General features: G+C 49.2%; 1 protein-coding gene across 5 annotated transcripts in view; it reads left to right on the forward strand.

Annotated features, from left to right (window-relative positions):
• The window catches only part of PHF14 (PHD finger protein 14), a 162492-nt gene that overhangs the window by 16048 nt on the left and 122756 nt on the right, over window positions 1-23688 (forward strand). For all 5 annotated transcript variants that reach the window (XM_043966487.1, XM_043966486.1, XM_043966488.1 and 2 more), the window contains exons 4-7: window positions 13-157; window positions 6063-6222; window positions 13870-13981; window positions 16757-16894. In XM_043966487.1, the coding sequence (XP_043822422.1) occupies window positions 13-157; window positions 6063-6222; window positions 13870-13981; window positions 16757-16894 (555 nt within the window). The remainder of the gene's footprint in view (window positions 1-12; window positions 158-6062; window positions 6223-13869; window positions 13982-16756; window positions 16895-23688) is intronic.

Genomic DNA, 23688 nt, shown 5'->3' on the forward strand with positions numbered 1-23688 from the left:
TTCAATTCTTAGGACTCGCTGATTCTTGAAAAGAGTCAGACCTGGAGCACCCAGAAAATGGATCACATTCTGATTTGCTGTGTTTGTCTGGGAGATAACAGCGAGGACGCTGACGAGATAATCCAGTGTGACAACTGCGGCATCACCGTTCATGAAGGTAATTTGCTCCTTCCTTGATTGGAAAGAACTGGTAGCTCCTGCTGCTATTTTTGGAGTTTGGGTTCCTCTGCTCTATATGTTAAATCTTGTAACTTAGTGAGGGATACAGCTTTCTAGGTTACAGTGTGGAGAGAAATGATCAAACTTTGTAAAGAAAAACCGCATTGAAAGTCTGAAGAACTCTGATGAAAGCCGTGCCCTGCCACAGTTCCAGAAGATGGATAAGGAAGTGTTGTTTAATGCATTTCTCTAATCAGTAGAGATTTAGAGCTTTTTTTCCATGTGACTATAGATAACTTTGTTCTTCTTCTGAAAAGTGCCTGTTCCTATCCTTGCTTGAGTTGAATCGCACCCTCTTTTACTGGGTGCCCTCATCAGCTCTGAGGTTTAATGAAGATGATCCCCAGGTTTATATTTCCAGTGCTGATCTCACCCGTTACCTGTTGGGCATTTTCACAGCGTCTCCTGGAAGCTCATAGTGTTTCAAACTCGACTCCTTTATCTTTCTCTGCAAATCCTCTTGTCTTCTAAACTCCCGTTCTGTGGAGGGCACCACCATCCTTCAGTCACCCTAGATTGCAGCCTTGTTACCCTCACTTCGTGGCTCAGATCTAATCAGTCACTAGTCTCAATGTTTCTACTTCCCCATTCGTCACTGTGGAACAAGAATTCTCTCCCCTCTTACCACCACCACCTTTGTTCAGGTCCATATGCTTTCACCTTGATTATTGGAGCAGCTTTCTCGTTCCAATCCATCCCACATGCGGTGTCCAAAGTGATCTCCCTTTTAAAAGAAATAGTTCTTTTTATTCAATTAACAAAAATTTATTTTCTTTTCCAACCCCCGCCCCCCACTCTCACCCACCCATTTAAAGGAATGAAAAGGAAAGGCAGGAAAAACCAAACCAAACCCCTGTAACAAGTATACCTAGACAAGTGAAACAAACTTGCATGAAGGGAGATCTGAGAGTCCTTTATTTTCTGTCAGGATGTGGGCAGCGTGTTTCCTTTTCTGTGTTCTGGAGCTGTGGGAGGGCATGACTTGCCTTAGAGTTCTTCAGACTTTTGGCTCTGTTTTTCTTTACAAAGACAATTAAGTGATCACCGATCACCTTTTTTGAAGGGTTTTTCTCCTAGTCTTTTGTCCCTTTGCTTCCATCCAAAGAGGACTTCCGGGTTGCTCTGAAATCGTGCCCCTCATCATTTCTCACAGCGTAATACTGTCTTTTGTGTAGCCAGCCCCCTGTGGGTTCCCCAGTTCCTTATACTTTACAGTTCTTTGCTGCTCCCAAAAGAGCTGCTACTGTACTGGTCATTTCCCTCTTTCTTTGATCTCTGGGGTTAGAGTGGCATTTCTTGGTCACAGGGTAATAATTCTCGGGGTAGAGTTCCAGATTGTGTTCCAGAATGGCTGGACCAGTTCACAACTCCACCAACAAGGCATTCATGTCCCTGGAACCTTTCTAACATCTGCCATTTTCCTCTTTTAGTCAGCTTTGCTAATCTGATGGGTCAGAGTGGTGTCTGTCTGTCTAACTGTCTTTTTATCACATACCCCCCCCCCCCCCAGAACATAAGCCTTTTTGCTTGGCATTTAATGGTCCTCCTATCCCGTCTCCGAGCTGCCTTTCTAGCCTTATTAACCATTTCTCTTTTTCATGTACTTCTCATGTAATGTTTTTGCTTTTCCTTACACGTATCTCTGCACCGTGGCAATGGTGGCTGGCACGCATTCCCCACTTAGCTCTGATGCTCTCAGTAACTCCTTGGTTACCTGCAGGATTCAGCCAAAGGCTTTTGCTGGTCCTCCAAGGTGCTTTCCCCACTGATGTTACCTTGTGTGTCTTTTATTTTTATGTACAGTTGTGTGTGTGTGTATGCAAACACACATGCATTCTCTCTCCCATTAGGCAGTGAGCTCCTTTAGAGTAGCACTTATTTTCTATTTGTCTTTGGAGCCTTTGTTTCTTTTTCTTTTCTTGGAGGAGAAGGGGGCAATCAGGGTGAATTGACTTGCCCAGGGTCACATGGCTAGTGTCTGAGGCCAGATTTGAACTCAGGTCTTCCTCACTCCAGGGCTGATGCTCTGTCCTTTGTTCCACCTCGCTGCTCCTATCCTTAGTTTCTTTTTAAAGAAATTACCATTCAGTAGAATAGATATTTATTCAATGTCTTCCTCACACCCAGAGCAGAGTTTTAGAACGTCAGTGGGTGATGCCAAATTTCTCTAAAACACAGTACCTGCCTGCATGGAGCTTGTACTCTAAGAGGATGCGGTGGCACATGTACAGAGAGCTGTGCTGCCAACCAGGACGGGGACAAATGAGGATGTGAGGCGTTTGTTTGGTGCAGAATGCCAGGCTCAAGAGCAAGTGCTTAACGACTGTGGGTTAGTGGTTCTATGTCAGTGGAAAGTAGAGTTTTGAAAATGAATGAAAATTCCTTCTTGAGTGTCCTGTGGAAACCTGCTAGTTCAGAGCTGCTTCCTGAGCCTTGACACTATGGGGAAGTCATGGGGCTTTTTACACATTACAGGTCTTCCCCCAAAAAAGAAATAGTCACTTTTTAGTAGACTTCACATTAGGGTATTAACAACTATCGTAGGTTTTTTGTGGTTTGGGCATTGGCTAATGTCAGTCTGTATGTGTGTGCATGCATGCATGTCTGTTTATGTGTATGTGTGTGTAGTTTTTGCATAAAGGAAAATGCTCAGTTAAGCTGGTTAGATGCAGTTTTACTTTCTTCTTAAATACAATTCACCAGTTTTGAATTGACAGGGAATCATTTTATGTTGGGGATCTGTTTTCCTGACTGCTTGAATGTGACTATTGTGCCAGTGGGATTTGGTTGTGTATGAGAATATAGATTATTGTGAATCACAGTACATCTGCAGCATTTTGATCATGCATTTGAGCATTCATTCAGTTAAGCATTAAGACAATGTACTGAGTGTTGCTAAGCTAGATTGGAATTGCATTATCACTTTTTGTCCCAAGGAGACTCTTGGGGTAAATTTTTCTTTCTGTTCAGAGTTCCTTCCTGTTCTGACAAATGTTTTCCTTTTTCAAGATTTTGTTTTAGCTTCATCTTTCCCCAAGTTCTGTTCACTCTAGTGTAGATGTTCTTAACCTGGGATCTGTGAAATTTTTTTTTTTTTTTTTGGTGGGGCAGTGAGGGTTAAGTGACTTGCCCAGGGTCACACAGCTAGTAAGTGTCAAGTGGTTGAGCCCGGATTTGAAGTCAGGTCCTCCTGAATCCAGGGCCGGTGCTTGTGAATTTGTTTTTAAGAACTATTTGATAAAACTATTTCATTATTATTGGTATCCTTTATAAGCCCAGGCATTTTATTTTATTCACCTTGAAAAGGGGCACAGAACTTACATAGGAAGCCAAAAGAATCCAAGACATAGAACATTTGCTGACATGTCTCCCTCCAAAGTTACCAGTGACCGATTAATTTTAAAAAATCCAATGGCCTTTCCTGGTCTTCTGCCTTCTTGGCCCTCAGTGACCCTCATCTCTTGGACATTCTCTCTTGTCTGGGCTTTCATTGGGCCGTCCTCTCCAGCTTCTCGCTCCACCTGTCTGGAGCTCCTCCTCAGCCTCCTCCTGCTGAGCCTTCGTCCAGGCCATGCCTGCTCAGCGGGCGGGACCCCGGGCTTGGTCCTGACCCCTTTGCGCTTCCCCCTTGGCACTGTTTGACTTGCTGATCTCGTCAGGTCCCACAGGTTCAGGTATCGTCCCTGTGCTGATGACTCTCAGATCTTTCTTATTCAGTCTTAACCTTTCCTCTGACTTCTGGGCTCACATCTCCAACTCAGCGACTCCGAAAATTACCTCCTGCCTTTCCCCTCAGCCTGCTCTCGTATAACTGCTTTGTTTACCATTGCCCACCATTCCACCCGGCTTGCAGCCTCCCTTTCCCTGCTTCCCTCCACACCCAGTTCATGCCGCTGCTCTTCATTTCTCATCTATGTACCTCTTCTCCCCACTCTCACAGCTGCTCCCTGGAGAGGGGCCCTCATCAGGGCCTGCCCATTCTGGTCCATCCTCCCCCTGTCAGAGTGGCCTTTCCAAAGTGCCGGCCTGGTCACGTCTCCCCCTTCTCAAGGACCCCCCCCCCGCCAGGGTCTCCTGTAAAGCCAAGCCCTTCACCACCTGGCCGCTCTCTGCCTCCCCACCATGTCCTGTGGCATCAGTGACAGCAGCCTCCTTGATCTTCTTCCAGTGAGAAGCTCCCCCCTGCAGGCAGCCACCCAGGCTGTTCCTCGGTCCTGAAGCTCTCTCTTTGTTTCCTGCCTTTCCGCCTGCTTTCAGCGTCACGTCCAACCTCACCTTTTGGGGTCTCCTTCAGTGCTGGGGTCTTCCCTCTGAGATAACCTTCCGTTTTCTTGTATTTGGTAGACTGCACAGTCCTTGAGGGCAGGGATGCTTCTGCCTTTCTCCGTCCCTTCTACAGAGTAAGTGCTCAGTAACTCGTGCTTGTTGCCCTTCTGAGATGTCTGGTTCTGAGGTCCCCTTTGACCCCCGTGTCGACGGTGGATGAGTGGGCTCCTGCTCTGGTGCATTGGAGCTGCCTGACATGCGCTGGCTGCCACCGACTCCTTGGCCTAGACCGTCAGCTTCCCCTTCCTCCCTTGGGCTGAGCAAAGGCTCCCCTTCCCCAGGCCCGCTGCCTCTTTTTGTCTTGGAGTCTCATACGGGGCTAGCTCTTTTCTAGCTCAGTCTTGGCCTCCTCTCCACTCCTGATGAAGTCAGAGGAAAGTGTTCATCTTCTCGCCGACCCCTGCGATGTGAAGTTAGCTATAGATCAGAGGTGGTCGCGCACAGTTGGCGACTCGGGTCAGAGCATTGCTTTTTGGTTGGGTGTAGCACCGTGGTCCTGCACCGCCAGCACGCGAGGCAGAAGCGTGCGCACCCAGCAGTGGATATTTCTCATCTGAGAGAGCTGACAGGACGCGTGATGAGCAGGAGTTAGGAACCTTGTAGCCACGTGCCTTGCTTCAAGTCTCTCCTGAGAAGAGGTGAGAAACAGCACGTGCAGGTTTGTAGAACGCTTCCCTCGTCTTCTTTCTTGGGAAGTAGGTGCTGTTACTATCCCCATTTTACAGATGAAGAAACTGAGGCAGGCAGCCATTTGGAGACTTGTCCAGGGTCATACAGCTAGCAGATTCTTGCAGCTCTGTGGTCTCTGTGACAGCAGGCTGGTCGCTGAACCTCTCGGTGCCTAAGACTGCGATGCCCTGGCAGCTTGTCTGTGTAGACTGGCCAAGGGGGTTTCCCACTGGTGAGATCCTAGATGTGGCTGTACAAGCCCTTCCTGATGGGTGATTCCTGGAAGGAGCCCCTGCTGTCCACCCTTAGCTTGGCTAAGTGCTTCCTTCCTCGAGCTTGGAGCCTCCTGCATGTCTTCTCTCTGCCTCTCCTTCTGACCTCTGCCTGCCTGACCACTGGCACAACACCCTCTTCAGGTCCTGGACTCCTAGCGCATGTTGGCTGCCCAGTCCCTTCTTCCCTAGGAGAGAATCCCAGGATACGTGTCACAGATGGCCTGGCTTAGGTTCGGTGTGTGATTGCTTGGCTTGTCCCCTCCCCCTCCTTTGTAGTCTGAAGGAGCATCATTATTAGCTCCTATTTTTGCTTTGTTCAGAGCTGTGGTTTTGTGAAAGTTTCCCAGAGGTTGGGCTTGTCCATAAACGAAGATTGGTTTAATTTGGCTCTGACAAAAGAGAAGCACTTCCCGGTGGCCTCGTGAACTTCCAGACTTCAGATCCTCCTGATACCTGACCCCATTTGCCTCACCTTTGCGTCTTCCCTTTCTCTTCAGCTCTTTGGGGTGGGGGATCCCCTTTGAAATGGTTCACTGTGCGACTCACCTTGGTTTTCATGCTCCTTGGTCCTAGGCTGCTACGGCGTGGATGGAGAGAGTGACTCCATCATGAGCTCGGCTTCTGAGAACTCCACGGAGCCGTGGTTCTGTGACGCCTGTAAATGTGGGGTGTCGCCCAGCTGTGAGCTCTGTCCAAACCAAGATGGGATCTTTAAGGAGACGGACGCCGGCAGGTCAGTTTGAAGGGGATCCCCCTGCCCCCCCCCCCCCTCGGTTCCCCCCCTCGCCTTTCCCTCACCCTTCCCTCGACCCTTCCTCTCCTGCCTTTGGTGCCCAGTACGGGGCCAACTTGTCGCTTAGACTCTGCAGGAGGGCCAGACTGCTCTGCAGCCTTGTTGGGGTGTTGGGCATTCTTAGGGCCAGAGGCCTTCACAAGGCACAGAGCCCGCCCCTCCCATAAGGAGCATTTTTACCTGGGCAGCCATTTTCTCACCCTCTCATCTCGTTCCCATCACTGGATTTCAGACATGGCTATGTCTGAGGTGGCCTTTGGTCTGTACAGGCCAGGACCGATCGGACCTCAGGCAAAAACTGTGTCCATTCTCTCAGGGTGTCTTTCAAGGCCTGGCTGCAGCTCTGCCGGCTTTGTGTCCTGACTAATAACCGAACTGCTGCAAGTAAAGAGCAGATGGGAGCCGCCTGGGAGGGGAGGGTCTGCCTTGTCCTCTCCTTGGCTGTAGGGAATGAGGCATTTCTTTGCAAAGCCTCTTGTTCCTGCTCACGCCATGAGGTCAGAGACTGCTGAAGGTCACAGAGCCGATGGGCTGTGTTTGGACCAGACTCAGAGTCCGGCCTCCCGCACTCCCCATGCTTACGCATCCTTTTGGTGAATCGCTGTGCTACATCTGCCCATTCTAGCCGTCGGTCAGCGAGCATTCGCTCTGTCCTGGGCAAACAGCCGGCTGCTAACAAGCAGTGGTCAGCATAACAGATGGTCAGCAGAGGCAGGGGCCTAGCCTTCAGGGCTTTTCCTGAAAGGCGAGATTTCAGCTGCGACGTGAAGGGAGCCGGGAGGCGGAGGTGAGGAGGGAGTGTGTTCCAGGCAAGAGGCACAGCCCGAGCAAGCGCCTGGAGTCCGGAGATAGAGCGATGTGTGGAAAGGACAGCCAGGAAGCCGGGGCGCTGTGTTGAGCACACGTCAGGGAGTGAGCGGGGAGAAGATTGGAAAGGGATGAGGGGTAGACGAGGGGGAGCTTTGGACAGCCATACGAGTATCTGACATTTGCTTCTCAAGGCCATAGGGAGCCATGGGGGATTATTGAGTAGCGGAGTGAAAGGGTCAGATGCCCCACTTTAGGAAAACCGCTTTAATGACTGACGCCATTGCCATAGCTCCGGCGTGAGGTGATGAGGGTCTGCACCAGCGGCGGGGCAGGGTCAGAGGAGAGGAGGGGACCTAGGCGAGGGCCATTTTGAAGGCTGAATCAAAGTTCTTGGCCAAAGACTCTAGCAGAAATCACTGGTCATGAAGTCTTTCAGAATGTCCTGCCTTCTGAAATCTGAAGCCCGAGACACTTAGCATCATAGCTTGAAACAGTGGGTGGGTAGGATGTGCCCTCCAGAACTTTGCCAGCCAGCCCGCCCACTCCTGCTTCTGACTCCAGGCTCCTCCAGCGCTGGGCCGCTGCCCTCCCAATGGGGATGGCTCTCCACCCCCCAGCTCTCTTCCTATTTCCACGGTGCACCCCCCAAGCTACAGTGATGAAATCCGAGGTCCCGTTCCTGGCCTCCGTGGCCTTGGGCGGGTGCTCTGTCCCTGGGAGAACCGACGCTCCTGCACGCTAGGGAGGAGACTGCTGTCTTCAGTGCTTATCACAGCCCTGGCCCGGAACAGGCGCTTAATCAGTGCCTTTTCATGCAACCAGTTGTGTAAAAAGCTGTTTTATTGTCTAAGCTGACTAGATTTCCTTCTGTTTCTGCATTCTTCATGGGAACATAAATAGTTGGATTGGATGGAAGAGAAGCACTGTTCTCTTTGTGTCCTTAAACCGCAGCTCAGTCCCAGGGTTCACAACTGTCACGCGCTTTCTTTGGTGGGGGCAGCATTTCTCTTTGCCCGTCTCTGCCCCACATCTCCCCCTGTTAGATCCGTAGATTCCTGTGACTGAGAAGCAGTGGGTCAGGGTTCTGGAAGGGGGGGTGCCCGAGGGCAGTGGGCAGGGTCATCCTCTCAGCCTCTGAGCACCGTCCACAGTAGCATGCTGATCATTCAGGCTCCAGGTGTAGGAAAATGCAGAGGAATCTTTTTTTTTTTGTTGTTGTTGTTGTTTTTTGCAGGGCAATGGGGGTTAAGTGACTTGCCCAGGGTCACACAGATAGTAAGTGTCAAGTGTCTGAGGCCAGATTTGAACTCAGGTCCTCCTGAATCCAGGGCTGGTGCTTTAACCACTGCACCATCTAGCTGCTCCCAGCGCAGAGGAATTTTAAGAGATTCCTTTGCTAAATGAGCCCCTTGCTAGAATGTCAATTCTGTCTCCTCTTTTTGTTTTGTTTTATATGGTGTTTTTTCTGTTCTTTTCCTTAATCAACATCTGTCATAGCTTGAAACAAAATGGATGGTAGAGGAACAAGGAGGATTATTCTTTGATCACCCAATTTGTCTTAATTACAAGGTTCTAGAGCCCGTATGGCTTAACAGATGAATAGCAAACATGGAGTCCTGGTAGTAACAAGGGTGACGTCCCTTCTCCTGGGACCTTCCCTGCCATGGGTGAGTTCTATGATGATTAAAATCTAATATGTTTGTCCTTACCTGCCCCCCAATGTGGACGGGGGGGGGGGGGGGGGGAGAAGTAGCTAAGGTTTACTTAGAAATTCAGCAAGAGTTTAGGCTTTTAAGCATTTATTAAAGTATATTAGGGGTTAGCAAAGAGAGAGAGAAAGCCCCCTTCCCCTAGCTATCCAAGAGACTGAATTCCCCTCAATTCCACCAGAAGCCCCATGTCAAACCAGCAGAGGGGCGGTCCCCACACACAGCTCCAAGCTCATTGGCTGGTAGCATTCAAGTCTATTGATTGACATGACTTACAGGTGGTCTGTGAACTTCCAGGACACCAGGATGACCTTAGAAACCTAAGAAAGGTCATCTCATGTCTTTCTCAACAGGGGGTGGTGCCCTGGTCCTCACAGTTCTTTAAGCAGGATCCTAACACTTGCGTGCCCATCCCCTTGCAGCGGCTGCTTCTGGCTCTTGTACTTGTGTGATGTGGGCACCGACATTTTACGAAGGTCAGGAGGAAGCTGGCAGCCAGTGTTTAGGTTGATGCTAGATAAAGTCTGGCAGCCCTGCTACGGCTGTTGCCGCCGTGGCCTTTAATACCACAGGACGGAGCAGGCCAATTAAATAGAGAAGCAGCTGCTTGTTGGAGATGCCTATCTCTAAATTGAACTCAGCAGGATGCGTTTGGGAGGTTGTATTAGAGCATGCTATCCAGAAATCTCGAAAATTGAACGTTGGATTTTCCTAAGAAAAGATAATTGTAGAGATGGGTGAATGTTTTTCCCACTTGCCCCTTTAAAATGAGTTTTGATGTGATTCCTTTTAAGCCTAGCATATAGCCCAGAAGGCACCCCGATAGAATTTCTAACCTCTTTGCCAGGGTTGCAATAACTTTTTAAAAAATGCAGTCATGGAGCAGCTAGGTGGCGCAGTGGATAAAGCACCGGCCCTGGATTCAGGAGTACTTGAGTTCAAGTCTGGCCTCAGACACTTGACACTTACTAGCTGTGTGACCCTGGGCAAGTCACTTAACCCCCATTGCCCTGCAAAAAAAAAATGCAGTCACAAGGCTAAGGACAGCAGGCACATGATCAATGTGTTTAACTTTCATGATTGGTGATCCTTTGAATATCTTCTGGTTTGAATGTGATTGAGGGATGCAGCCATCAAAAAACTAAATTAGAAACAAGTTCTATGCATTTCCTTTTACTGCTGCGCTTAATTCATAAACACTGAGTGCGTGTATTATCATTCAGATTAAGTTCTCTCCTCTGAACCAACAAACACTTGTTTGCTGACTGCCCCCACCCCGTCCCCACCCTGTGCCAGGAGTAATGTCAGAAGGTGGCAGGCTGAGCCTGTCTTTGGTTTCTCAGTCTCATTTCCCATGCTTTCTCACAAAATCTCCTGACAGGCCCTTCCTGTGCCTGACGTGAAGGAGTCCGGTTCTTGCACGTCTTGGGCAGACCCATCTACACATCTTGCTTGTCTCTCCATTTCTTGTTTCCCCTTCTCACACCTGGGCCTTCGTGGCATGTGATCTCTAGCCTCAGGATTCCACCAGCCAGGCACTCTGGGAGGTGCACAAGCAAGTCTCCATCAGGTCGTCTGTGTCTTCCCTTTGCCCTTGGGCTTAGGAGTCATTTTGAGAGGGACAGTGCAGGCGATTGGTGATTGGAGCGTTGCAGTTTGCAGCCTCACGGCCTGCCTGGTCAGGCACACGGGAGGATCTGATGCCGCTCGGCACTTTCCCAAATGCCTTCGAACATGGTCTCATCGTCGTGGAGAATCCTGGGCCTGCTCACTGTCCATCTCTGCCACTTGTCCAACCCAGGAATGGTGGGATCGATAATAGTGGTGGGGGTACTGAAAGCTTTGCACGTCGCACAGAAAGACCTTCATTCCAGTCTTCCTGTGTCCGTTAGTCAGTCACTGAACCTCTGGCTAAGTCTGTAGGTTTCGCTTATTGACCAAGCTGGAGATTGGCTTTCATCTGCCTTGGAAGAGAGTGTTCCCATGGGGAAGATCTTTGATCTCCTAGGCCATCCCATTGGTCTTCCCAACAACCATGAGAAATGTTGCTGCATAGAGTTGGACATTGGAGCTAAGAGAGGCCTTGCCTCTGCTCATAACCTTGAGGTGTCTGCAGGCCGGCTTTCACCCTCCCGCCTCTGGATCTCAGTGCCTGGCGCACAGTAGGCATCCCGCTGCTCGGGACAGACTCTGGGCCTTCCCTCGTTCTGGCAGTGCGACATCACGGGCCTGTGCCGCAGCCTGGGCAGTGGGTTATTTATTCTCTTGGCTCTTGTGTGGCGGGATGGATTGGACCGCTCTCTTCCACACTGCCGTGGGTTTCCCCGGGCGGTTTTGTCACGCTCTGGGCCCCTGCAGTTTATGCACAGTCGTCAAGGAAGAGGCGCATCTGGTGAACCTCAACTCTACAGGTGGGGCTGACTTGCTTCGCTTCCCTTTGGCTGGTTTTGGCTTGTCTGGATCTTGTTGCGGGTTATTGGAGGCTGTAGAGCAGAGGCCCGTATTCCCAGCTCATCTCCATCTCCAAGTGTTCTTCAGCACTTGGCTGTTTGATGGTGGCAGCAGTGTCTGGCCTCTTCTGCTCTCCTTGTGACGGCTGTGGAGCATTTGCTTAGGAAGCGGTGACATCCCCTGTTGGTGTCTTTGCCCAGGCCTCCTTTGTCTGGACAGCTCTTGTAAACATCTGTCTGCTAGTTTGGGCTCTGCCTTGACTTCTGTTCTTACAGAGCCAGAGGGCAGAGATTCTGAAATGCCTGCTCTCTCCCTGGGAGCATTTGTCTCCTTCAGGTTTCATTTTTTGTTGTAATTTAGTTTTCTACATGGTTTAGTGATTCTAAACTCTCTTGATTGAAAGCAGTCTGCTTTAGACATGTTCGAAGCCTCCTGAAAAGTCTGCATGCCTTTGGGGTCATGTAGGTTTTTTTGGTTCTCGTCATCTATGTGCATTATCACAGAGTAGTGCCCGTCTCCTTACATGAGGAAAGACATTGAGGGGTCTGTGATGAGGTACAGTCTGAGGGGAGGTAACGGTCAGGACTCCTCGTGTCTTCTTTCAAATGACCTCCCACCTCCTCTGTATTTCTCTTGGGTGTGCCTGATTCTTCCCCTTGGGAATGTGGGCTCCTTGAGGCCTGGGGCTCTTTTGGGCCCGCCTTCATTTTTGTTCCAGCTGTTAGCACAATGCCTGGGCCACAGGACGTGCTTAATCAGTGCTTGTTGACCCACTGACGGACTGATTCTGTGGTTTGGCCAATACTATTTCCTCCAACAGCTTTCAGTTAATATATACACGTAGTGCATGTAATAGGTATCTAATGTGTTGGAAAGAAAATAAAAATGAAGAGATGAAAAGCAAAGTTCTTTTTACTATGATGGATCACAACCTCTTAAAACCTGGTTAGTCAGTCACTCTGCGAAGGATAGTGGTGATAAAAAGTCAAATCGGCAAGCATTTATAAAGTGCCTGCTGTATACCACACATAGTGCTAAGCACTGGACATATTATGAGAAACTTTGCAAGACTCTGGGAATTAATTTGAACCCCATCAGGGGGAGGCAGATCTGACTGTTGAGGCTGCACCGAAAAAGAGGCTGATTTGAAGATGCAGTCACTCGGGTCAAGAGAAAAAAGTCAGGCGGCCCTTCCCCTGTGCCCTCACGGGTCTTAAGGCTGCCTTTGTTCCTGCAGCAGATGCCAGCTCTTACAATGGCATTTCCTTGCACTTTCCTTCTTTGTGAGCATTATGAGGCAGAAAGACCAGATAGTCTGTGGAATTACGTTCAGAGAGAACAGGGCAGGCATCTTTCCATCAGACCTTCTCTCTGCATTCCAGTCTGGGGAGTAGATCAGCGTGTACAGTTCATTTCTCTGGCCCTTGGACACAGATTACCTCTTATGATTGCTGATGGTTACCTTCATCCGTTGCTTCCCAACTCTCCGATCCCTCATCCTTGGCCTTTTCTTGAGAGGTTTTCTGAGACTGTGTCATCACCTGATGAAGAGCACCTCCCCTTGGAAGTGAGCCTCGGCTGTCCGCTGGGGCAGCCCTCTGGGTGCTCAGAGAGATCGCTGAGTCAAACGGGGTGCAGTTCGGCAACTTTGGGGCACAGTTTGAAATGGCTTTCCAGAGCCATCCGCCCACCAAGTGCTTTGATGTGCCGCTTTTCCTGTGGCTCCTCCCACGTTGGTTGTGCCCCTTTTTTGTCAACTTTGCCCGTCCGATGGATGTGAGGTGGGGCCTCAGATCTGTCCCTCCACTTCAGGGCTTCTTATCCCTTTGTCATGATGCCCATCGGCAGTCTGGTGCAGTTTATACATCACCCTCTTAGAAAAAGGTTTTTAATGCTTAACATGAAACACAGAAGATTGCAAAGGAAACTCATTATATTGAAGTAATTGTGAAGATAGTTTACAGAGCTGGTTCATAGACCCCACTTCAAGATGCCCTTTTCTAGTGATGAGTGATTTGGAGCATGTTTTTCTTGCAGCAGTTGATAGCAAGGGGATGCCTGGATCATGGCCTTTTCCACCCTCTGCCTGCTCTGCCTGTGTGCTGAGCCACACAGTTCCTTGAGCCCGTCCTTTGTCTCGATCACCTCCTCCCAAAGTGCTCTCACTTCTGTCTTTCCTTCCACTGATCGTCAGCCCCCGGTTTTTAGATTTCCTCTGGAGCACCTCATTTCCAAATCCCCTGTTCCTTCCGTGCCCACTTCCTGAGGAGGAGCACAGGGAGAGAAGGTGGCAGGCCTTCCTCGATGCATGTGGGCGCTTGTAGATCACAGGAAGCCACCCTTGGGGACTGGGGAGCAGTAGGTTGGGCTCATGTCGGCTTGTCTGTGGGAGCAGCTGCTCTGGTTGTGTTAAAATAACTCTTCTTCCTTTAACTTCCATAGGGAACATCACAAATGTGGGCATTAAGGAGAGCTTAGGGAGCTGACATTTTCTGTAGGGTCTTGCCCACATTTGGATAGACCCCGTGCCCCTGTAGGGAAAGGACTTGTGACTCTTTGGGTCCTCAGTGCCTAGGGGTGCACAGGGGCTTGTTGATCATCTCGTCCTCCTTTGTAGGTGGGTCCACATTGTCTGTGCCCTCTATGTCCCGGGAGTGGCTTTCGGCGACATCGACAAGCTGCGGCCCGTGACCCTTACAGAGATGAACTATTCCAAGTACGGGGCCAAGGTAAGAATGCACGCTTCTCACGGTCTTTGTAAGATGTCCCAGTGCCCTCTGGGAAGGACTTTACATCCTGCGAGTTTATCAGTCATGACATGATGTTCTCTAGAGCCTGGTAGAAGGGCTTCAGATAGGGGGCAGCTAGGGGGTGCCGCAGTGGATAGAGCACCGGCCCTGGATTCAGGAGGACCTGAGTTCAAGTCTAGCCTCAGATACTTGACACTTACTAGCTGTGTGACCCTGGGCAAGTCACTTAACCCTCATTGCCCTGCAAAAAAAAAAAAAAGGGTTTCAGCTACAAATAGTGGACATTAGTTGTGGGGAGGGAGTATAATTCACTCACACAGATGTTTATTACGTATCTGTTATGTGAAGGTTTTCTGTTAGCTCCTTACGATGATTGGCAGCACATTCCCTGCCCTCAAGAGCCTTTCTGCCAAACAGCAGTTGTACCCGAATAACGTGGTCCCAGGCCTTGTCTCAGGCATGGTCTGGAGGGCACGTTCTGCTGTAGTCCCAGGCCCCCAGGCTCCCAGAGAGGGAGACGTCTCACCGGACACACCTGGGCACGTGGCTTGGACTTGGCCCTCGGTTCGCTTGTCTGCATTCAGGAGGCCAATGGTCTCCGCCCTCACGTGGCTGGCCAAGTTTAGGTGGGCAGGGGGCGGGGAGGGGGAGAGCAGAGAGAGTTTCCGGTGTGACTGGGCTGGAGCAGGGCTGCCTTCGAGCTGGGCCTGCTGGCAGTGCCCACCTTTTCCTGGGATGTGCCCTGTAGCTGCCCAGGGCCTCAGCTTTGCAGAAACGCTGAAATGGCTCCCTGCTTCCTTTCCTCAGAGTAGACGTGCCAGGGCTCAGCTCCTCCTCCTGCCGCTCTGGGCCCCAGTGTCTTTTCGTGAGCCCTGAAGACACTGAGCGTGATCCTTTCCTGGTGAGATGCGGCTGTCCCTCCTGTCTTCTCGGGAGCACCTTCCCTAGGTCTCTTGGGTTTTAGATGGGGGGGCTGTTCCCCAAGGCTTTGGGTCTCTAGTGAGAAGCTCCTTCCCTTGGAGGAGCTGGGCTCTCCTTGGTGTAAGCAGACTCCATCCCAAAGCGCGTTTTGAAGTCTCATGTTCAGAACCCGCGGGATCCACGTGGGACACAGCTCGGATTTCAGGGGAAGTTCCCCAAATCTGCTCAGCCCCTCAACGTTACCGTGCTTATTGCTCAGAGCATTTCAAGCCGCTAAGTGACCGGTCAACAAGGGTTCATGAAGAGCCTCCTGGGCACTGGCCTTTCCCCAGAAGACTCTTGAGAGGAAGGGAGGGAGGAAGGTGAGCCTCTGCCTTGATCTAGCTCAGTTCTCGTTTGGGACCCCTAAGGGGCAAAGACCCTTCCTGGGAGCAGGACTAGAGGAGGAGCTAGGGAGGGCGGTCACTGTCAGAACTTAGGAGTGGGGGGTCCTTGACCCTCCCACACCTGCTCGCAGGAGAAGCTCACTCCCTAGCCTTGCTAAGGTGGGACCGGCCGCCTCCATTTCGTCCTGTGCCTCGGGACTGACTCTGCCCCGTATCCTGAGAATCACACTCATCTGCCCGCCACTCCAGGAGGCCCTTCCTGCTCTGGGCCTCCCTTGTGGTCACAGTGCCTGGCACTAAGGTGGTGATCGCCTTCGGTGGGCCTGTGATACACTCAGGCTGCCACTCTGCATGAGAGAGAGCCAGCCTCGAGGCCATGCAGAGCTCAAGTGTCCCCTGCGGGCAGTGTTGGGCAGAGTAGATCCACAGATAGTAAGTAGGTGGTTCCCCTGGTCAGCGCATGCCCACAGGGATTCTCGGGGATGGCCTGCAGCCCCGGTTCTGTGGTTCTGTGGGGCACAGACGACAGGTCAGCGTGTTTCCTCACCCGGGTGGACCCCACACCATTGAAAGCACAGCCCCTAAGCTCATCCCATCTCTCCAGCTCAGGACCTTCTTTTCTTATGCCCACTTCTTCCCGTTCTGATTTTGTTACTGCTTTATTATGATTCATGGGTCTGACTCTGTCATCCCCTACTCACTGAGCCAGGGGCCACCTATGGCCTCTAGGATCAAATGGATAGAAACCCTTCTGTTTGGTGTCAGAGGCCCCCACCCCCACCCCCACCAAGCCTTCCATCTTCTTACACATGAACCCCTCCCCTTCCTCCCATTTCCCCAGACCTATTGGGCTCCAGGGACGTGGGCCTCCTGGCTGATCCTTGCACAAAGTGCTCCACCCCAAGTGCATGCCTTTTCTCTGGCTGTGCTCCATGCCTCCCCTGCTCTTCTTCCTCACGGTTATCACCTACTTCCCTGGCTTCTTGTCACTTGTGATAAACCCCCCCCCTCCACAGGAAGCTTTTCCTGAGCCTCCTTAATGCTGGTGCCTTCCCCCTCTTAGCTCATTTCAGTCTATCCCCCATCGGTCTTGTTTGTCTGTTGTCTCCCCCATTAGACTGTGAGCTCCTTGAAACAGGGACTGTTTTTGCCTTTCTCTGGATGGTGCCTGGCATATAGTAGGTGATTAATCAGTGCTGATTGACTGACTGAATAACTGTCCGGGCCATTTGTCCTCCTGACTTCTCCCAATTCCTACCCCTCCTCTGGGTATTCATGTATGTCCTTCTCCTGCCTTCCTAGAGTGGTTTCCTGGGGAGGTGGTTGTGCAAGTTCTGTCATCCTCTTCTGAAAGGAGGCATTGCCGTGCACGCACGTGCCCATTTTGTGCAAGCTGGAGAGGTGAGGGCTCCAGTCTCTGAGCAGTTTTCCTTTGGTTTCATGGCAGGAATGCAGCTTCTGTGAAGACCCCCGCTTTGCTAGGACTGGAGTGTGCATCAGCTGTGATGCAGGGATGTGCCGGGCCTATTTCCACGTCACCTGTGCGCAGAAGGAGGGTCTGCTTTCTGAGGCTGCGGCCGAAGAGGTAAGCTCGGTCTGGCTTTCGGGGTGGGGGTGGGGGTTGGGGGGTGGCACCATCCGAGTCATCCTCATGGTATCCAACCTCAGACCTCCCAGAAATGGACAGGTTGGACTTGCTGTGATCGCGCAGACTCTGGAGCAGGGTTCAGTGCATTTAAGAAATCTAATTCATTTTTTCCCTCCTTCTTGTATTGTTTTTCCCAAAGCATTTAGATAAAGCTTGCATTTGATATGAGGAGCAGGTTGGGAGCCAACCCCAAAGAGAACACAACTTTAACTGATAAAAAAGCATTTAACAAGGGCCCCCAAAATGAACAAATGAAGGGAAAGGAGCAGGCAAACGTCACCTGTATTAAAAATAGGGTTAAACCTCAGAGAAGACTTTGGCCATCATAAATGGAGTGCTGGATTTTCATTTAGAAAGATGTGTTGTTGAATCCTGCCTCTGGTACTTAGCAGCTTGACGAGTGTGGGCAAGTCATTTAAACCTGCTGAGCCTCTACTTTCTTGTTCATATCTGGCAGGATGGTCACAATGTTCACATGACAAAAATGTTTATCAGTCACTTCATCAGTTGTACTCCTTCCAGTTAGTTTATAAGGGTTAAGAGTTTAAAGACAGAACTGTAACTTGTTCCGTTAATAGTTGAAATGGATAGAGGGCAGATCAAAATCATTAATTAAAATGATAACTTTTAATGGTCTGAATTCTCCTGTTAAAAGAGAAAGTCACAGAATAGATAAAAAATGAACATCGATTAATATGGGTCCTTAAAAGAACTACATTGAATAAAAAAAGTAATTAAAATTAGAGATTGGTTTATAATGCATCATCTACCTACAACTTCACAAAAAATGGCATCAATGTTATCTGATAAATCTCCCAGATTTAACCTGGGAAACATTGAAAGAGACTGACAAGGGCATTATTAATAGTGTTAAGGAAAAAATAAATAATAGATATATACCATTTCTCAAGTTGTATGCACCAAAGTTTGATGCTGAAATTCATTAAAAAATTGTAACTAGGAATGGAGGAATTTAGAGGAAACAGATAAAAATGTAAGAATGTTACAGTTGGAAACTTTAGTATGCCATAACAGTCTGTGGAGGCAAATTTATGTTGCTAAGTGCTTCCATTAATGAGAGAAAGCAGGAAAAAACACATTCGGCTTGCATCTAAAGACACAAGAAACAGAACAAACCAATAGTCCAAAAGAATATAGAAAAGAATAATTACAAAGTTAAGAGCAAAAATAAATAGAATATAAAATGAAAGAACATTTGAGTGGAATTGATAACCCCAGAAGCTCATATGAAAAAATGAACCAAGAATATTAAAGAGGAATGCTACCCATAGCTATATTCTGACACATTAGATAAATTAGAACAAATAGATGCTTATCTACAAAAGTATAATTTATCCAAACTGACCCAATGGGAAAGAATAATCTCTTCTTGGAGGAAGAAAAGTGGGTCGTCAGAGAATTCTCCCACACAAAGACACCTGTCCCAGATGGATTAGCTGGTTAATGCTTTTGGCCTTTCCACAAACAAATAGTGCCTGTGCCATGCAAAGTGTTCACAAATATGGAGAAAGGCGGAGTGTTGCCCGGTGTCTTTTTTGAAGCTAATGCCTTATGGATTTTAAAATGTGACAAGGATAACACCACAAAGACACTAATTGGGATTAGTGTTGAAGGAGAAATAAAGAAATAGAGCACATCAGAGCATCACACACATTACTTACCATGAGCCAGCAGGGCCTGGACACATTGCCAAGGCTGGCTCAATGTAGGTTATCACATAAGCATAAAGGAAGGACAGAAAGCATTTCAGGGTGAAGCTTAGCATCCCTGCATATTAACGCACCAAAAGAAACAGGAACTGAGCTGCTGTTTTTCACCTTTTTGGTGTCCTGGATGCCCTTTCCTTTGGGGTGTGATGGTGGACTAATGAGGGTTAAGTGACTTTCCCAGGGTCACACAGCTAGTAAGTGTCAAGTGTCTGAGGCTGGATTTGAACTCAGGTGCTCCTGAATTCAGAGCCAGTGCTTTCTTTATTCACTGTGCCACCTAGCTGTGCTCTCCCCCCCCCCCTCCCATTCCTTTGCTGGTCAGTTTGGTGAATCCTCTGGACCTATGCTCAGAGTAATGTTTTCAAAGGCATAGAGTAATGTGTGTAAGGTTCCACTGCCCACCACTTGGACTCAATGAAAAGTTCCAATTTGAAGGATGTCAGGTTCAGTCTTAGGAGTAGGGGGTTTCTTTACCACGTGGATGAGTGGAGGCAGATATGGGCAGTCCAGAAACCTTAGCAGCCTTCTTGGTGGAGACAAGCAGAGCTGGGGTGTCACAGCCATGACTAGTGTTCAACAGCGAGGACGTGAACGTTGGAAACATAGGTCGGAGCATGCTTATTTGCTGCTGTTGGGATAATAGTGTCTCTAGAAAAATCCACTGATCTTTACTGGAAAATAAATTGTAATAATCAGTAAGATCAGAGGTCCAGGAAATGAGGCCGATCCATAGAAATCATCTCTCTTCTCACTGCCAGGGAAAGGTCCCTTACGCTCCCCCCCCCCCCCCCCGAGTGCAGACTGTCCTGTCTTCCTGGTCCAGCAGTTCCCAAGGGGAAAGAATGCTGCTTTTGCCATGGCCTTTCCCCTCCCCGTGAGTTCCCCTTTTCCCGGTCACTTAGATACCAAGGCCTCCCTCGCACTGAGGCTCCTTGGTAGAGGCAATTCCCACATGTGTGTGCCTTCCTCTTGTGGCGATGCTTGCCTCAGGGACCCGTGAGCTTGGTTTGGGTTAACAGTTTAGTGGTCCATATGCAGTACAGGTCGTTGTCAGAGATGCCTTGTGTGAAGGGGGCCCCAAGGTGTGGCCTGCCGCCTACGCGGGCATCCCCAGAGTGAGGCCACGTATGGAGCATCCCCTTCACTGCTCAGGCTGGCCCTGTGCTCCCAGAGACCCACAGGTGCTCTGGCCAGATTGCCCATGCTGGGTTTGGGGAAGTTTTTAGGTAAGAGTCGTCCTTGATTGAGAAGGTGTGGATTGGGTGGTAGTCAGCAAAATTGAAGAGGCTGAGATCTTACATCCCAAAGTCTTTCAATAGATGGCGAGTGAGTTGAAACTCCAGCCGGGATGTTTCATGGCAAGGTAATAAAAAAAATTCATCCTTTTTTTTCCACACACGTTCATGCACACGCACGTGCGCGCGCGCACACACACACACACACACACGTTTTTCCCTTTAAGTTTTGCACACCAAATCTTGTGAAATGGCTGCTTCCACAAACCCTAATTCCAAGATTGGCTTTTTTTTTTTTTTTATGATAGGATTTTATAATCTGTATTTCTGGTTGTAATTGGGCCGTTGGCTTAGACATGGGAATCTCCAGGTAATGAGGTTGGTGTGATATCCTACCCTTCCCTAAAATTTGCTTCATTCTCCATCTGACATTGCTCTTCACCTGCCTCTTGAGAATGTCCTGGCTCACCTTTCTGGCTGTTTAATTCCTCCCAAACCTTTAAAAGCCAAGTCAGGGGCCACCTCCTGCACAGTGCTCCCCTTCCGTCCCCACACGTCAGTGCCTCTGCTGCATTCATCATGGCACAGGGGCTTCCGCTTCCAGGGTTCATGTCAGATCCCCTCAGTAGATTATGTACCTTGAGGGCTGGCACCATCATCCCTTATCTCACCTTTTTCTTTCCCCCCCAGTGCCTCAAACAGGATTCTTTACACAGCAGGTGCCAGAAAGACGCTTGTTCCCATGCACTGGCTTGTGGTGGCGTTGGTGACAACAGCATGGGGCTGCTCCCACTTTTGTGACTGACTTTCTCAGGCATTGTATTCCCAGTGTCACACTGCTCTTTGTATTGGCAAGATGATGCTCCTGTTTGCTAGCTTCCTGGGGTCTGAAGATGGGCGGAGTGTGGGACCACTGCCCTTGGGGCCCTCACCACTGTCTGGTGGCACCTGTTCTTGGATGCCGTGACGGGATGATGTCTTTTCCACCATCGTGGGACCCTTGGGGTCAGTGAGTCTGGGCTGTGGATCAGGCAGACTTGGTTCTGGGGCCCTTTAGCTACCAGCTCTCCTGCAACGTTAAATCTTTAGCTCCTCCCTCTCCAAATTTTAGTGCCTACTGTGTGTCGGCTAGGATAAGTCAGTCGCTGGACATTTGTAAGTGACTACTATGTGCTAGTGCTTGGAGGTGCAGAGGGAGGCAGACCATAGTCCCTGCCCTCAGCCAGGTCGCAGGGCATCATGTTCAAAGATAGGCAGTGTCTCTCTCTGAGTAAGGGTCGTTGTGCTCTTTTCTTTGCCTCCTTGACCCCTGATGCAGAGCGAGGCACACAGAAGGTGCTTCATCAGGGCCTGTCGCTCCATCCCGGTTCCCCTTGTCCCCATTGTAATTGCTTTTCTTTTCTAAGCAGCGGCATGTGGCACATGTTGTTGGAAGGAGTTAATGCTGCCTTCTACCTCTTGCTTTGTTGAGACCTGGGATCACATCTGCAGGAGGCAAGTTCTCGGGAAACGTTCTCTGCTGACGTAGCTAGCCCTTCGCCTACAGCAGACGCGTCCGGGGCTTACCCCTCTAGCCATGGCTGCACACTAGCGGCCAAGGCCTGCCTGACTCCCAGGCTTGCCCTCTCCTCCCTGGCTTCTCCTGGAGATGATATTCTCATAACTCCGCCATCATCACAGGTCCTTCCTAGGCCCAGTCAGCTTCATTGCCTTCCTGGGCAGGAGAGCTACGGCAATGACACTGAACTTGAATGATCCCTAGGTTTCTCATAGAAAGGAAAATGAACAGTAGAGGACAGAGTTAAGGAACAATTCTTGGCCATGTTTTAGCACATGACTCTGGGTAATTAGGCGTTTAGGCCGCTTAGAGTTTAGTAGAAGGATAGATCTGATGCTGACTGGCTTGGGATGAGGCATTTGATGGGTCCTGAACAGGGTCCAGGGTCCGTCAGGGTCACTGTGGGCAGGAAGCCCCGAACTCAGCAGCTGAGGGACAGGACAGAGCACCCCAAGGCTGAGGCTGGGTCACAGTGGACAGTTTCCTGGTCACCTCTTCCAGACTTCCCAGATTCTCTTGAGACATTAGCTGGAGCTTATGGCCTGGGCACTTAGATAGCAGGGCTCTGGGCCTCTTCTCGAGCAGGGCCCTTCTCTTTGGAGACCTGGGCAAAGGGCTGGCCCCTGCTGCTCCTTGGTCTTCCCTTGCTGCCGATTCTCTTTTTGGGTTGTGTGGGGGAGACGGTGGAAAAATTGAGGTTGTTCACACATCTGTGCATGGTCTTTAATGAATATTGGAATTTCAGAGGATATAAACATCTGAACCACAAGGGTTTTTTCTGAATCATTCGTACTATGAGGGTTACCTTTTGTAGTAATAAGTAGGAAAATTAGGGGCTGCTTTATTTCAACCTGGTTGTGCTTTCAGCTAGGAGCCTTTTACCTAATTAGCATATTGAATTAAAGCAGTTCTTTAATTAAGGCAATTCTATTGCTATATCCCTCTCTTACTTTCAGTTTTGTTGATGTGTGGCACCCTAAAAAGACTATTCCTTATAGACTGATTTATTAAATTGAATTCCTTAAGTTGTCGTAGCTGTTTCTTGCAGACAAAAAAAGAAAGATGGGATTAAAAAAGGATCAGGGCCTCCAGCATTTTGTAGCATAGATGGGCACGTGGGCATTGTTAGCATCACGGTTTCTGTAGCCACTCGAATCTCGTAGGAGGCAAGCTTTTCAGACCTGCCGAGGGTGTCAGGATTGTGAAGATAACCAGGATGACTGAAGCAGACGGCCCGAGCTCTCAGCAGGCCGGACTCACAGCCGGGATCCAGCACGAAGAAATAGCTCGGGAAAGTGTAAAGTTCTGAAGCTGGATGAAACAAATCAACTTCACCAGCCTGGGCTCTGGGGATGGGGATGTAAGCAGTTGCTAGGAAAATAAGACCGGGGGTCTTAGTGGCCTGCATAGTTGTTACTATTTTTTAAATCAGCTTTGTAATTGATGATGTAAAAATAACATAAAAAGTTCTTTAGACAGATTCTGTTCTGTGGAAACAGTAATTAATTAGTGCAGCTGATCCCCAGTGGGTGTTAATAGCACTAAGTACCATCTGGTCCCTTCTCTTTTATTTTATTTTTCTTACTTTAAAAGCTTTTTTGTTGTTGTGTTGTTTGTTTTCTTTCATAACATGACTAATATGGAAATGTGTTTTCCATGATTACATATGTATAATCTATCACATTGCTTTTCTTCTCAATGAAGGGGACAGAGAAGGGGGAGAGGGAGAGAACTAGGCACTCAAAATGTTAAAAAATGTATTTAAATAAAAGGGGAAAGGGCAGCTAGATGGCACAGTGGATAAAGCACTGGCCCTGGATTCAGGAGGACCTGAGTTCAAATTTGGCCTCAGACACTTGACACTTACTAGCTGTGTGACCCTGAGCAAGTCACTTAACCCTCATTGCCCTGCAAAAAACAAAAAATAAGTAAAAGGGGAAAGAAAGAAATCAGCAAAACTGAGAAATAGATTGAAAAAGTTTGAAAATAGATGTCATGAATTATGGACCAGCTGCCCTTACAGAGAGCTGGGCTTGGGATTTTCTTCTCCTATCTTCTTTTTGTCCATGTGCAGCACATTTTAAACCCTAAGCTGGTTTTGTTTTAAACATGAAGAATAATTCAATAAATATTGTCTGAGTCTAATGACTGAAGACACCTTTTGAACACGGAATGCTATGTAAGAGACCAGCTTCCTGACTTGACTGT

This window comes from Dromiciops gliroides, chromosome 5 (genome assembly GCF_019393635.1).
Source record: "Dromiciops gliroides isolate mDroGli1 chromosome 5, mDroGli1.pri, whole genome shotgun sequence".
In the NCBI taxonomy this organism is placed as follows: Eukaryota; Metazoa; Chordata; class Mammalia; order Microbiotheria; family Microbiotheriidae; genus Dromiciops; species Dromiciops gliroides.